Raw genomic sequence first — 15,973 nt, 5'->3', positions numbered from 1 at the left:
ACTCTACAAAAACATGATAGCAGTAACAATCTAATCCTTTGGTTTTCTTTTACAAGCATGCAAAAAGATGAAATTTGCCACAGTATTTTCAGGTTAGTTGAGATTAACTGCAGGGCAATTCAATAAAACTGCCTTTCATCTTAAGAGTGGGGGTCTGTAAAACCATGTGAGATCTAGATTGGTACAATCCATCATCTTAAAGCACTGTTAGAAAAACCTCCTTTAACCGCAGTAACTTGGTCCGCAAAGAAGTTAAATGGTGTACAAATAGCCCACATATAAGCTGTGAGAACAGAGTGGAATGTTTCTCAGGCATTCTATCAAAGAATTTTCTGTGTGTGAAACAAATGAATCTGTGTGAAATAGAGAGTTTCCAGAATAAGTATGTGATACTTCCAAACAAAGAAAAATACACAAATCTTGGATTGATTTTAACAGACCCGTACCTATGATACTGATAAAGATTATATACAGTATTTCTACCCACGTGATGTTATACACCGACATCTATAAGGTAAAGTTGCAACCTTCCTCTAGTTTGGAACAGAATTTTTCTATAAAATTAGTTCACCTCAAACGTAGGGAAATGCAAAAACACTTCAAAATTAATAAGAAAAAATAAAAGACCCTTTCCTCACTAAAGGTCTTTCCTGGAATTCAGGGGTTAAGACAAATATCACTATATGGAATCATTTTGTTCACTCTGTTTAAGATAAAACGTACATAGCCTGCAAACTCAAGTCAGAAATGTTACTATCTGAGTACGCTTCCAGTTTAGATAAAAAGTTGTGAAGGGGGAAGAGAAAAATTAAAAAATTCAAGAGCCCCCACCCCAAACCTTGATACTGCTTTGTGGACTTCCTGCTAGTCAACACCCCAATGAGAGTACAGGGTGCAGAAATGAAGAAGTTACTGCCAAGAAAGCTTCACAGCTTTGCTTCAATATTATTTTAGTGAAATAATTCTGGAAGAGAGCTAGAGGGAAAATTTGAATTATTCATTTCTAAAGAAAGTACAGAACCAAAACTTTGAGATCTAACAATGCTCTACCAGCTTAATGTCTTCCAATGGAAAAAAACCAACCAACTGCTAAGCTGAATACTAAAGTTGAAGTTATTTAAAGGCAAAAAGGGGACTACAAGTATATTCTACAATTAATTCAGCAATGCTGGTCATGCTGGAATACCTGACTGTGAAGAGCAATTGGAGAACAACCACACACCTGGTTTTTCTGAGCTCTCATGACATCGACTTCATACTCAGCATATTGTAAATCCTGTGCAGGGTCCTTGGTATCTTGTAAATCACAGAAACTCTAAAAGAAATGACAAAACCCCAAATGATAAAATTTATCTTCTGTTCTTTTAACAAGAAAATGCCACGCTGTAGATCTAATGGAAGTATTTGCTTTTAATACAAACATATGAAAATCCTCCATTTATGGAGGAATTTTGTGCTATAGGACACAGATTAAATAATATCTTAGATTGGTAAAATGATGAGAAAGTAATAGTGCAGTTAGACCTTAAAGGAAAGAAAATATTCTTATTTGGTAGTTGTTTATTATTCTCTCCTCAAAATGAAAATATCCTTTCTGGCCTATGACATTTGGGCATAGTTAACGTTACTCTTGCCAGAGCATTTAATACTCAAGACTAGAATTCAGTTCTGGTTACCAGCAGCATTACTTCAGTAGCTGAGAAACTGAAGACTTATTTTTTGCCAAGTACCTGAAATTTCATTTACTAACCTTGAGGGAACTACAGGTTTAATTCCAAAGAAGCAAATACACTAATAAAAAGAAATACTATCAAATAAAGATTTTTTTTTTAAAATGTTGTCCTGAACATTTCTCTGTACTCATAAAAAATGGCAAGTAGCAAGAAGGCAATCATACAAATGATGGAATAAAATAAAGCAGAATTACAATTATTATTAGATGAGGTGATGGAAAAAGAAATTCACAATGCATAAGAAGAGCTTTAAAGTTTAAAGCATATTTTGGAACCAAAACAGAAGACTGGGAATCTACTCAGCAAATCTTCTTTAAATCTTCTTTAAGTAGACTGATGATACCTCAGAACACTGATGGAGCTTGCAAGATGAGCAATGTATTCATTTCTCCAGCTGTTTCAGGGGGAGTGTGGGAGTTATTGAGTCGGGGAGGGAATGTTTGTTTATTGTGTTTTAAAAGGCTGTGAGCAAAAATAACATGAAAAAATAAGAGTCCTGCAGAGTTTCTGAAAAGCGAGGTTTAGTCTTTATCATGTTGTACTGAGAATGGCATCTTAGTGATAATTTATTCTGGTCACAAACCACCTGAAATAATTTGTAGGTTTTGATATGTAGCAGTCAAGTGAGTGGGAAAGGGTGAATTCAGCCTCCTCCTCACCAAGAATAGAGATCCACAGACTGAAAACTAGAAAAAGCCCCGTTTGTGCACCATAATTTGAAGCACATTTTCATAGCCCTCACTGACTTCCTTACCTGCCCTGGTAAGCTGTAGGGCAGGAAATGGACAGGGATAAAGAACTGTGATACAGTCTAGTACCCGAGGAGAAAGCAGCAGCCTGTATTTGCTCAGGTCAAACAGCAAAGAATTTTGATTTCCTAACAACAACAATTACTTTTATTGAAAAGAAGTATTTGGGGGTTTGCCTCTTGGGACCAGAAGCTTCTGAAATATGTACAAGATCTATCACTACATAGGTGCCAAGGGGTTCTAATTACCTTGCAAATCCAAACACTTCCCATAACAAAAAGACAGATTTTGACAAGGAACTCTTAACACACTCGCCTCATTCAAAGCCTCACGCCCTAGGAGAACAAAGTAGCTTGCTGGAGCCATGAAGAGCTCTCCTCTTGGAACATCACTGTCATTTGGTTTAGGCATTAGGGGATACATCACTGTAAAAAAATTCCAAAAACGTTGAGTATAGCTTGTCTCTCAATATAATGAAAGGCAATGGTATAACTTTGGAGAAAACAGAGGGTTACATCAGTACTTTCATTATTACTAAATGTAGGAAGGTGACTGAAGATGTAGAAGCTAATAATTGAAGCACCACTACATACAAATCTGTATCTTTTAAAACTGTATGAATTAAAGAGGTTGGAAGAAACAGGACTGCGAAGTGAGACTGAAATTCCAGTCACTGGACTTGAAAGACAAAAATTAGTAGTGATATTACTACTATTCTATGACAAAAGCAGCTGTGCAGCAGATATGTAAATACCTACCTTGGGAGGAAATGTTTTCTCAAATACTTTTTTCCACAGTTCCAATGGTGTGTTTGCACGCATCTTTCCAATATCACTATCAGAAGCAGGTGGTGGTCCTAAGGATTACAGCACAGCATAAAGTGATAAAAGTGTGTTGCCATAACAACATAAATTATCAGGCATTTTGGATAATGATCCACATAATTTAATATTATATATTCTACCGTGACAAGCTACAACAAGTTTGAAAAAACACCAATCTCCTACTGTGAAATGGGCTGAGTGGTATTGTATATTTTCTTTCAGATCTAAGCTTGTTGGTACTTTACTATTTGAAGTAGTCCAGATACTTTATTAAACTACCTAATGAAACTGCACAAGTAATTCTCAATAATATAAATACTGAATCATAATTTTAAACTTTCTAAGCCATTTCCTTCAATAATCTGTTAAAACTGATGCTGGTGTGCTATAATTTAACTTAATTTTTCATTTGCCTAAATTTTTTTCTTGTTTTCAAAAACAATTAAGAAACAAACACAATGAACAGGAAATGTCCTAACCTATTTGGCTCAGTGAATCCAGGCCTGCTGGTATAAATAGAGGTTTGCTGTGATCCACTGATACAGACTTGCTAAACAGAAAAGAGAAAACGTATCAAGTGAGCATTTAGCAATCAACAAAAAATGACATTATTCTAGCCAAGACTAGACTCTTACTGGCCTTTGCATACAAATATGTGTAAGTAAGAATCTACTCCATTCTAATGGTGACCGTGTTTCTAATCCATCAGTTTTGGGATCAAAAGCAGGGAGTTACCACTGTCCTGTGCAGAGATAGGCAGCTGAGACACAGGAGTTACAGTCCATGAACAAGAATCTTTCAGAGATCATATTTAAGGAAAAAAAATGTTTTGGTGATTAAAATTCTTTTTATTAAGTACTTTTAGACGCTGGGCAAGACATTTAATAGTTGGACAATAATTATGTTACCTTTTATCACAGCCAAATGCCAAGTGATTAATAAGAACACGGGCTTTCAGCAGGAGAGCCTCAGATTTACTGGTAAACTAAATAAATCAGAAAACAAAATACATATTATGATCTTCCATCATAGAAATATTACATTGTGTCATCTGCACAGAGGATTTCAGATAGAGCCTGGCTAATTCCTGACCTCAATAAATTTGGTATATATGCACTGAATTTACTAGAAGAAAAATCTCACCCTCTCTTTCCAGAACACAAATGTATTTGTCACTGAATGTACAGATCAAGAAAAATTAAATGAAAAGCAGCATAAATAAAAATTAAAGAATAAATTTTAAAATATTCATTCACAAGTTTTGAAGTATGCACATTAAGAGACACAAATTTTTTGCCCAAGACTAATGAGTTATTAAGATTTTAAATTACATTAAAAATTGTCCAGAATACCATAAACATTTAGAAATGTAATGAATAACTAAAATTGTTCACACATCATAAAAGCAGCTTGATAGAGGCAGAACTGGTACAGATTTATCAGGAAGCAGCTCCCAGAATATCTTCTCAAACAGCATGCTTATTCCTGTCTAAGGACTTTTATATCCTAACAAACAGATTCATGTCTTTGAGAAAGTCAGATCCCTACTGTGGAAAATGAAGTTTCTCCCACTCATTTCAATGGGAATCAGGATTTAGCAGCCAAAGTGTTTTAGGCTGCTAGTTCTTAATTTTTAATTACAATAATGCTTAAATACTTTTTAAAAAAAAAAAAATCTAGATCAAGACAGTTGTATTCTCAGTTAACAAAAGATGAATTCACGTGTCAAAGTACAAAAGCTCTCTGATTTTACATGGATGCAAAAGGACATGCTGTGATTATAACAATTTAAAGCAAACATAAGTTGTTTGGTAATCAAAATAAGCCACTATTAAATATTACTTATTACATAAATGATGGTTGACACAATTAGAACCATCTTCTGATGTAAAGAGAGCCCAAGAGGCAGCTTTTCTGGATTGTGAACCTGAGCATGCACGTTTCTGCCTTTACTCAGGAGATGATCTGCCAAACTCAAAATCAACATATATACCCAGATAAATACTTCATTGTCCTCATGGTTGGCAGTTCCTACTCGTTACTGTAAAACAATCCCTGCCTTTATTGTTCAACACTGTGATAATCTGGTGTGCTTAAACTGCTGTGAAGACAAGCCCTTGGATCCAAGTTTTTAAAGCTACCAAAGCCAGGTTACTCGACATAAATTCATGTTTCTACCAAAAAGGCCAGTTCTCTAATTCTGTCTATCTAGGGCCATCACTTTTTCCCCGTCCTCCTTTCTTGTACCAAAATACCAGTCGTGCAGTAAACTCTATACAGAATCTGAGTTGACTAACAGATAACTATTTTTATTTAGTTTTTGCTGATACTGGGAATTACATCGTTTGTTTGTTCATAAGGTGTATCCATCCATTCCCTGCCAATAATCTGTCAAATGGGTTACAGGTATCTCAAGAAAGCTACTGTAAAACCAATTAAATCCCATTTTCTCTAGGAGTTTTACATCTCTATTTTTTAAATATTGTTTTGTAACACAAATATTGCTCATCTTCTCTATCCTTAGTTAGAAAGTGAATATACACACCGCTAATGATGCTCCATAATAATGTGAAACGAATCGAAGTGTCTTGCTTATTATTTTCCTCATTTCAGAATCAAACTCCTGAAAAAGTTGATATTGGAACATATACATAAGAAACAAAAACCAAAATGTTACAGCTAGAACTTTTGACTTTTTGCATAAACTGCAATGCATTTAGGTTACAATATATGAGGCTTTCAGCTGTCAGCATAATTATATCTTAAGACAGAATCAGTAACAGCCTACTCTGAAAAGAAATGTCACAATTTCCCTTTGTTTCTTTTTTTACAGAGGGAGCCTAATTCAGGCAATATGTTAGTCCAGAAAAAAATTTCTTAATTGGCAAGGTGTATTCAATTTCCAATTAATTTGTTTCATTTTGGTTTAAATTTTTAGAAGTAGAAATACTACCTACTAGAAGAATAAGTTTTTTTCTTTTCGTGAAAATATTTAACTTTCCGTAAAACTTTGGGTACATGCTCTCTAAATTCTAATATCTGCAAGATTTGAAAGGTGCATAAAAATACCTTTTCATCAATGTTTCCTTAATATAAGATCATACAGATGGCCTTCCCTGGATAAAGCAGGCAAAAACCTGGTCCCAAAGAAGCCTGCAGGAGTCTGTCCATAGACCCCAATGGAATTTGGCTGTTACACTGTGCTTATTACGTGAGAGTCACTGATTTTTAAAGAGGTCATGGCTCAGCATAAAGCCTCAGTATGAAAGAAGGCACAGTACCTTATTAATTAAGAATTGAGTAACTCAGAGTCAGCCAAGTATCAATGCACTATGTACTCACCCAGAGAAGCACAGGCTGCCAGCATGGCAGCTAAAAATCAAACATACTGTTCTAGTTTCTCATGATAAAGTGCTGCTTGAAACTTGAGTATGCATGTGTTTGGATTTTTAACATCCTGGAAGAGAATCCAGCAGTACTATGACATTTCTTTCCTCTCCCCCTTGAAAGATGCAGTTACTCACTTGTCTCTAAACACTTAAGAAGTACTTAAAAAAAAGTTCCAGACTGAAATAATCGTTTACTGTTCATGCTGCCACAACTACCAAAAAATCTGACCAGCTGACTTGAGAGATGCCCCTCTTTTACTGCCATAAACTTACAGCTGCTGTCAGAAGGGACACATGGAGCTGGATTTCTCTCATTATAAAAGCAAGTAATGAACATGATGTTTTCTTGCTTCCCTCTTTGGTATGCAGCAACTTGTATCTCAACATTTTCCAAGTACATCTCAAAAATCATCAGATTGGGAGTGTTTTGTGAAAGAATGACAGTATGCCTTCCATAATGCTGTTGGATTTTTTTTGTGGTAGAAGGCTGAATGGCCACACTTTAGTTCAAATGATTACTATTATATTAGTATATAGAATCTTTACCAGGAATCTTTTAATTATTAAAAAAAAAATAAGTATTACTTACATGAAAAATATCATATTTGCTTCCAATTATCACCAAGGGTATTGGAAAAGGGTCAACTAACTCATAATCCTATTAAACAGATAGAGGACAGTTAAGAAGTGTAAACAAACTGTGGAAGATTGTAACTGTTAGAACAACTGAAGGGGCTTAAAATTAATTCACAGAAGACAAGGTCTATTTTTTCAAATCCTTAAGTTAGACAAATAAACTTTAATGCAATATCCATACCATATTCTACAATTTTCTCATTTTCTTCATCAATGGTCAGGAAATAATCCCCCTGAGCAGTCAGAACACTTACTGGCATAAAAGGGCTCTTACACTACATATTCCAGCTCCAACATTAGATGGGAAGGGAAGAGAGGAAAACCCCATATATTCTCAGAACAACTGCCAGACTGGATTAGTAGAACTGGCTTTTTGACACATTCCCCCTCCTTGCATCATATCCAAAGTAATACAGACAAAAGCTCAAGAAAATTAAGCTAAATTATTTGCTTGTGTCACACATTTGTCCTCCTCACATCACATTTTCCAAACTCTTAAAAAAATATTTAATGTGATTTTCAAATGTTTGATATCAGCAGAAAGAGGAAACATCACCTAGCAACCATGAAAATGCAAGTCAATACCAATGGATGTTACAGCTCTGGGGATGTAGATTTAACTGTTAAATAGTTAACTTCTGATAAAAGTTTTAATAAGTAGATTACAATAATTCTCAAGTTATCTGGAAGGTTTTCCTGTAGTCCATATGAAATGAGACAATCCCCTCATGTGTTCACGCAATTATTTAGTCAAGCTGCTTTGGTTGCAGCAGAGTGGAAAAGAGATGTGTTGTAGCAGAGGTTGACCTAAGTGTTCCCTTCTAAAGCTGATTATTTAACATACAGGTTAAATGACAGTCAGTATATTAGCAAGAATCTGCACATACTGAAAGTCTCTACTTTGAGAGGAAAAAAATCATAGCTTCACTCATACACCGTTAAGGCAAAAGCTTTGAGCAAAATTATCATAACTTAAAACTGGGTGTATAGCATACAGAACTGAAAAAAAAATTAGTTTCGGTATCTTAACTAAGAAAAAATTAATTTGGGATAACATCAGAAACACGAAAACTGGCATGCTGAACCCTATTCGTATTTTGACTATGGACTACTTTATGTGCATCCAGCCTTTTTAAACAAGGTCTGCAACTGATACGCATTACCAACACAGCCAATAATTCTTTATCCAGGCCAGCGGAATATATCTAATCCTTACAAAAACTTCTAAGAACCTCATCAATTTCTGTTTATCATAAAAATATGTTTAGCTATAAAAAGGCAAAAAAAAAAATCTGCGTAAACTGTCATTTCCTTTGACTACAAAAGGTAGTATTCCCTTCCACAAAATTGACATAATTTTTCTTCAACAATGATGAAAGTAAAAAGAGAACCAAGAAGTAACGTAACATTTTGTCCACATCCTTTCTATTTTTGATAACGAAGACTGAATAGAAATTCTAGTTTAGAAGGTATAATTGTGTTCCCTACAGGGCAAGTATAATAAGTCTTTTCTTCTCAACAATTAATGGCATTATTCTTTTTACTTACTGAAAAAAGCTTGCAGTTTTCTGATATGTAAGCCCCTTTATGTAAACTTGACACTGTGGTCATGATTTATTGCCAAGTGTGCTTGCAGGTATTTTCTTTTTGTGAATTACCTTCTCTAAAAGTAAAAACCAAAATCATAATCCAGCAGATCTCAAACCCTATACTCTAAGTCTACTGAGTGTTGCATATGTTACTTTCTTAAAGATTTTAAGTTACTTTCAAATTTTTGAGCTATATAAGCATCTGCTGGATTGCAGCATTTTATAGAAGTTACAATAACTAGATTTATGTGCCAAGTCTTTGAATTGTTGAATACTTATTTATGCATTATATACACACAACATTTGCAGAGGTTTAATGCACAATGACTTTTGATTTCTATTGCACATAATCTAGTTTAGCTCTTCCAGAGATTTAGTTAGCAATTATGTTTAAAGGACTGATGTTAACATTTCTGAAACTTTATAATTTAATTAGTTGTCAGATTATCAAAAGGCATTGAGTTTGTGATAGACATTTAAATAAACGCAAAGTATATAGTCATGTTGATGGCTGTTACAACTATATTCTTTGCTTAAATTTGTACCTTCAGCTAGTCTCTTGCTAGATGACTTTTGTACGTTCTAGTTTTCATTTTAAAAAGATGAGGGGGGGGAAAAAAGCAAACTGCTACTCTAAAACTATTTCTTTTGATTGGTGTAACATGCCATAACAATCACATTAGATATCTAACAAAAAGATGTAAGAAACCTTCTTTCCTTGTTTCTGCTCTTATTGAATTTTTATTAAATTGCTATAATTTTCCAGTGAACAGGTTCATCTACATCAAATGGATTTTCAGTCATGCATAAAAATCTAAAAGAGTTGTTTATGATTTTCAAAAGCATTATCTTTAACTGTATAAAGGCCTGTGACATCTGGAGAAAATATTAGAAGTAACTTACTGGATGATCCCTCTGCAGATTGTTCCGCATCCTCTGTTTAATTTCAGTAGCTACTTCAGGATTTGTCTTTTCTAGTTTGTTTAAAATTTTATTCACATGGTTTCTGGTGACCTGCAGAAGTTTCTCCATAGTAGTCCAGAGTTCGTTAGGTTTGGACAGATCCAATACAAGAACTACAGCAAATGACCTATTAAAAAGGCATTATTTGGTCAAATCTTGAGCACATGAGACAATTAACATTTTCATAAACAACCATACCTTGTAGTACAAATGCTGAAAGCAACAAATGTGAAAACACAAATGCTAAGATAGAATTAAATGTGACAGCAAAGGGAGATGGCTTTTAAGGATACTCTGAGCTCTGTAGAAACCTTTCCCTTGTCTATTATTCAGAACTATTACTTTGGCAACTTTCCATCAGAGGTTTTGGGGGGATTGTACATATCAAACTTTGTTTCTGGAGACTTTGTTTCAAAGCAGTAAAATATACAAATATCCTGAGCCCATTTAGCTCCTTCTTCCCATATGACTGGGCACTTCTGCTATCATGTATCCCTCCCATCTCTTAACTCTACAATACCAGATGAAGCAATGTTAGCAAATGGTTAGGATCTTTCCTGACCATTAATGTATTAGAAACTTCTATACTTTCATTATTCTTTTGTAATACAAAATGGAAAAAATGGGTTAAGGGCAATATTCTGTGCCATGGGCTGTGCCAATTAGCTGGAACCTCCAATGGGTGTATGAGAAAGCCTTCTGAAAGATAAACAGAAGTCAGAGTACTCAAGACACACTTAGCAATTTCTGGGCTCTTAAAGGTGGGTTATGATGAGAAATGTTTTACATATAAACTCCTCTCCTTCCAAAACCCTGCCTCCCAAAACTCTAACTGCATTAAAGTGCAACTGTAAAGACCAATATCGCTAATGCAGGCATTTGAATGGATGCAATCATTCTTTCACATTCCATCCCGATTTGAAAAAAGGGGATTCCAGACCAGAGTGGTATTAGAAAGACTACAAAGCAAAGTGAATGTCCAATTTCACTTTAAAATGCTGTGGGGAAAAAACCTGGTGAAAAGTCTCTTGATGAAACTAGATATAGTTCATGGAACTTTTAAATAAGCAAATTGCTTGAGTACAGACAGATGAGAAAACCAGTGAAAAGCACTTATACCTAAGTTGAAATGGTACAATTTTTGACTAGCATGTTAAAATATTGCCTTATGAACACGTGATCTTACAGAACAATGTTGCTATCCCATCAAAGAATCTTAAGATCAACCACATCAGAAGATTCCTTATCAGTAAAAAGGGAAGAAAAGACTGATGCAGGTGGAGTTCAGTTAAGTTCATTTAGACAATAGCTGAAAAATGACAGTTGATTTTTTTCCCCCTGAGCTCTTCTAGAAACAAAAAGCTTCACATGCCAGAAGTGGTTTGTTTTTTTTTTTTTTATTCCTTCTGTCTTAGTCTCTCACTAAATAATGGCATTATCTCAATAGCCAAAACAGTACCAAATGTACATGATAAAAATTGTATCCCTCCTTTTTTATTTTTTTTTTCACAGAAGTTAAACCTCACTAACAAAGAAATACAGCAATGCATCATAATACAAAATGTATCTTTTGATCTTTTTCTCCCTTTCCACTTTTGACTCCATCTTCCCTAACCAGAAAAACATAAAATGCACCCCCCATCACCTTCTCATTTCTTCATGCAACTCTTCATGCGTTTCTTCTTCTTATGCTAGTCCATCGCTTTTATGGATTTTTCTCACTACATTCTCTTAATTCTATCTAAATTCCTGTTTCCTTTTGTCTTCAAATAATTTCAATAGTTTTAGTCCCTTTCAGAAACATCATCTCTCTTGCATCATCTTCTCATGAGATGGTCACTTCATTTCCCAAAAATCCAGAGATTTTTTTGGTCACAGTTTTTGTCTTGTTTTTCACCCTAAAATACTGCCCCTCACAGAGACAGCATCTATGTTTGCCTACAGAAGTAGGAAGCAAGATTTTATTTTTCATATGCTCCCAAGCTGCTTTTTCTGCTCTTTCACTGAGCATAAACATACTGTGTCTTCTCTTTTTCTGTATTTCTTGTTCTGTCTACTTAAGGCCAACCTATTTCCTTCATGTTATTGCTTTCTCTTGTTGGAGATTGCTAGGAACTTGGCTTATTAGGTGAGAACCACGAAAAGGAAAGCATCAGTGGTATTACAATGATGTTTAGAAAAAATCATAAATGTTCTATCTTACATTTTGAAAGAGTTTTCCACAACAAAAGGTCTAGAGATTTACTTATGTTTGAAGGAAAGCTGAAATTAACTTTGGAATTGTAATATTAATCACTTACCTTACGTTGCTGCTAGTGATTGGTATTCGAATCAGTTCCAGTAATGAGGTTCCACCACCTAGTTCCCAAAAATGAGCTATATCTTTAGGCTGTAAAAGGGTTTCTTCATGTTAGAAACGTGTGCTTCCATGCAACACCAAGAGAAGATCATCTGATAAACTGGCTTTTCATGCAAGTGACTCAGAACAAGAACATATATTATTTCAATAGTATTTTATGAAAAACAAAACCAAACAAAAAACTCCCCGTGTTCAAGAAATCCCACACAACACTTACGAAAGACTCCTGGCATGCCTATGACTGTCTTGATAAATGACTACGGTAAAGGAAAAAAGTCAGGAAGCAGCATGATTAATGATAGATATTAAAAAATCAAGTTCACTTCCCTTTCTTTTTGTTTATTGCAGCTCAAGACTAATGCTTTCTGAGAAGTTCGCAACTGGAAAAGTAATGAATCTCTACCATCGTGTTTACTTTCTGGGAAAAATTGTGATTTTTATCTTTCAGAGTAAGATTTTCCACTCCCTGCTTCAGTAATAGAAACAGCAATTACCTGCAGCAATAGTTATTGCTGCTGGGCAGTGTTGTGCTGTGATGGGAATGGGTTCAATATTTCTGTTAACACAATCAGTGCAAAATTTAGTGATATGGACACATAACCCAAACATTTAATTACGATTTAACATTCTCTAAGATGACTACTTCTCTCATAAAAGTTGTTGTAAAGTACCTTCATCAGTTTGTACTCATTTCGCATTTTAAAAACAAAGTTAAAGCCATGGACCCTATGTTACAATGGGAAAATAAAAGCATTCAAACATGACAAACAAAGTAGTTTTTACAGAGGAATCTGATTGCTCTGTGTTATACTTTGGTCTCTGATCTACTGTGTTTTAGTGAGAGGGAAAAACATATTACAGATTAAAATACAAAAGTAAGCTAGCTAATTTAAATACAATTATATTAAAAGCCCCTTTTTGTTCCACAAACAATAAGGTAAAAACCCTAAGATTCTTATACATAAAAATAAAACATATATACTTCTATGTGTGTGTGTATATATATATATATAAAAAGATATGGTAAACTATACTTTCTGGATACTCACTGTATTGTGTCTCCTTGCCCTTCTTCCAAAAGTATATTCCAAGGCTAATGTTGGCTTTGGAATCTCTTCCCTGTGCAAGGAAAAATAACTTTATTTTGTCACAATCCTCTAAATAAAGTTAATTCTACAGTTACTAAATGACATTTATCAGTCAGTTCATAATTTGGCTTAGAAACAGCAGGACAGAGGGGACACTTTAAGACAACATGCCTCAGTTGCTAAAGACAAGAGAAGTAGCAGCACCAGTCTGAATAGATTGCCATTTAAGCTCTCTAATACTGGAGAAGGACTGAAGGAGTCAGATGACAGATAGTAATGAAGGGAAATAAGTTTATCCATAAGTGATCAACGGGTCACAGAAGACAACATCTGTATACATGTATTATGAATTATCACACAATATAACTATTTATGTAAAATTGTAATCCACAGTTGAAAACTACTTTCCAAAATTTAACACATACCTGTCAAGACACCTCAGTATAATAGTGGTCTTTCCCTGGAAATTAAAAACAAAAACTCTACTGTACTGTCATTAAAGCATGAAAGTTGCATCACTAAATGAAACACTCATTTAACATTCCAATAACAAAGTACTGGAAAAGTATAAACTCATGTAATTGTTTGTAGCCTTATAGTGGAAACTTAACTGCCAACTTTCTGTCAGAATCATGTTACACTACCATTATTATAATTATAAACTAATAGAGATGACAAATACAGTAACAGGAACAGTGTGCTTAAAATTAGAGATTAGTGATCAACCTGGCCAACTCTGTTAAACTGTTTAACAGTTTTTACTTACTAATAATACATTTATGTAATATTTGGTTTCCACTGGAATTGATTACTGATGAGATGGAAATAAAAAGAATGCTTAAAACACAAATAAACATACAGAAAAATACGTCTTTACACTGTTGAAACTCAGACACTGAGTACCATGCCACACTGAAGGGGCTAGTACTTCTACAGTTTACTTCTATGTCTTTTCCTATCTCAAAAATCAGTGAATTTCAGGTAAATCTGAAGTCATTGTATTTTCTCTGAAAAAGGTATTTTAAAAATTGCTGCTTAAGAGGTTGCACACATACCAATCCTTCTAAAACAGAAATCATATTCTTAAAAATATGACTCACTTGGTCAAAAAGGCAAATATTTCCTTATTTACTTTACAAATAAATGCTAACAGAAGAAAAACATGAAACTGCTAATGACCAAATTTCTGAGACAATGAGGTAAAACAACCTTAGGTATGTGGAATCATGACTTTGCAATCACTGATAAGGCATGTTCGAATAGATCCGACAGAATACAATTCATAGCGGGATGTCAAGGCCTCTGTCTACAACAAAACCAGTATCTGTGCACTTAAATGGATTGTTACCAGTTGAACCTTTACAAGGGGAAATTTGATATGCCAAACAATTAAAGAGAGTAGCATTATTTCCGGCAGTTACTTTTACAAAAATTAATGAAGGAAACCTCAAAGAATTAGCACATCATCGATAACAATGGTTGAAGTTTTGACTCTCCAAACCATAAACTTGAACTTCTAAATTGTAATAATGTCTAATTGGTCCACACTCTGGAATGCCCACTCTCTGCAGAATCAGAACATGACATATTTTGTCTTTAGAAGAATTAAGTGGACTTAAATATCTGAAAATATCAGATATTTTCCCTGATACAAACTATGTTCAAAAAGCACAGTTATACAGTATTTAGTGTTACCCCGTTTTTGTTTCCCACAAATAACATAGATTTTTCCCAAGCTTCCACATGCTTCCCATCATCATCAGGGTTTTCTCTCTTCTCCACTTCAGCTATAGCAAGATCCCATAAAGTATCACTAGTTGGAAAAAACAAAATAGTGTCATTAGAGAAAAACAATGGACGCTAGACCATAATTCCTATAAATACCTAAATGGATAAATTAAGGGTATTGTGGGTTATTATTTTTATTATTATTTTCACATCACATGCCCTCGGTTTGTCGAAGTACTTCTAAAAAAAACAGGTTTAGTAAAATTCCTCAGGTAACCCCAACAGCCATGTGTAAATACCAGCTGTGCGGCAGGAGGCTTTGGAGTACGTTTAAGACTCCTTTAGAAGGCTTTCCAACCGCCCAGGCTCCCCACAGCACCCGGCAGTCTCTGGAGCCGGGCGCTCCCGGACGCCGGCGCCGGAGGAGCCGGTCATGGGCCCGGGGGCTCGGGAGGGCTCCGGACCTGCCCCCGGCATCCCGGGGAAGCTATTGCTCGGGGCAACGAGGGCTCCCCCTTCTCGGGCTCCCCCGGGTCACCGGGGGGGTCGTGGGGGTGGGTTAGGCCTCCCCCTTTTCTAAGGGGTCCCTAACAGGGACCGGCTCCTCGCACCAAGGGCCAGGCGTGCCCCCGCCCCGCTCGCTTTCGGGGGCAGAGGCCGAAACGGCCCCTTTTACACCTCCCTCCCTCCCTCCCTCCCTCCCTCCTCCAGGCTGTCCTCCCCGGCCGCCGGCTCCTTCCCCACACGGCAGCGGGGACGAACCCGCCCGCCTCACCAAGCCCAGGCAGGGCTCCCCGTTACCTGGCCTTGGACATCGTTCCTCGGGGCCCTGGGCCTGGCTCGCCGTCGCCACGGGAACCGCGCAAGACACGCTGGGAAGTGTAGTTCCGCGGTGGGGGACGGAAGGGGACGGAG

At 35.8% G+C, this 15,973-nt stretch overlaps 1 protein-coding gene across 1 annotated transcript in view; it reads right to left on the bottom strand.

Moving 5' to 3' along the window:
• Window positions 1-15,973, bottom strand: part of DYNC2LI1 (dynein cytoplasmic 2 light intermediate chain 1) — a 26,158-nt gene extending 10,185 nt beyond the window's left edge. The window contains exons 1-12 of the mRNA XM_068425309.1: window positions 15,860-15,973; window positions 15,026-15,143; window positions 13,756-13,790; window positions 13,292-13,361; window positions 12,184-12,272; window positions 9,824-10,010; window positions 7,285-7,353; window positions 5,852-5,929; window positions 4,215-4,291; window positions 3,786-3,856; window positions 3,241-3,338; window positions 1,223-1,315 (exon numbers count right to left, since the gene is read on the bottom strand). Of these exons, the coding sequence (XP_068281410.1) occupies window positions 1,223-1,315; window positions 3,241-3,338; window positions 3,786-3,856; window positions 4,215-4,291; window positions 5,852-5,929; window positions 7,285-7,353; window positions 9,824-10,010; window positions 12,184-12,272; window positions 13,292-13,361; window positions 13,756-13,790; window positions 15,026-15,143; window positions 15,860-15,873 (999 nt within the window). The 5' untranslated portion in view covers window positions 15,874-15,973. The remainder of the gene's footprint in view (window positions 1-1,222; window positions 1,316-3,240; window positions 3,339-3,785; window positions 3,857-4,214; window positions 4,292-5,851; window positions 5,930-7,284; window positions 7,354-9,823; window positions 10,011-12,183; window positions 12,273-13,291; window positions 13,362-13,755; window positions 13,791-15,025; window positions 15,144-15,859) is intronic.

Source organism: Nyctibius grandis, chromosome 1, assembly GCF_013368605.1.
Source record: "Nyctibius grandis isolate bNycGra1 chromosome 1, bNycGra1.pri, whole genome shotgun sequence".
In the NCBI taxonomy this organism is placed as follows: Eukaryota; Metazoa; Chordata; class Aves; order Nyctibiiformes; family Nyctibiidae; genus Nyctibius; species Nyctibius grandis.
Note: the sequence above shows the minus strand (reverse complement) of the source record. Positions and strands in the feature narration are given on the sequence as shown.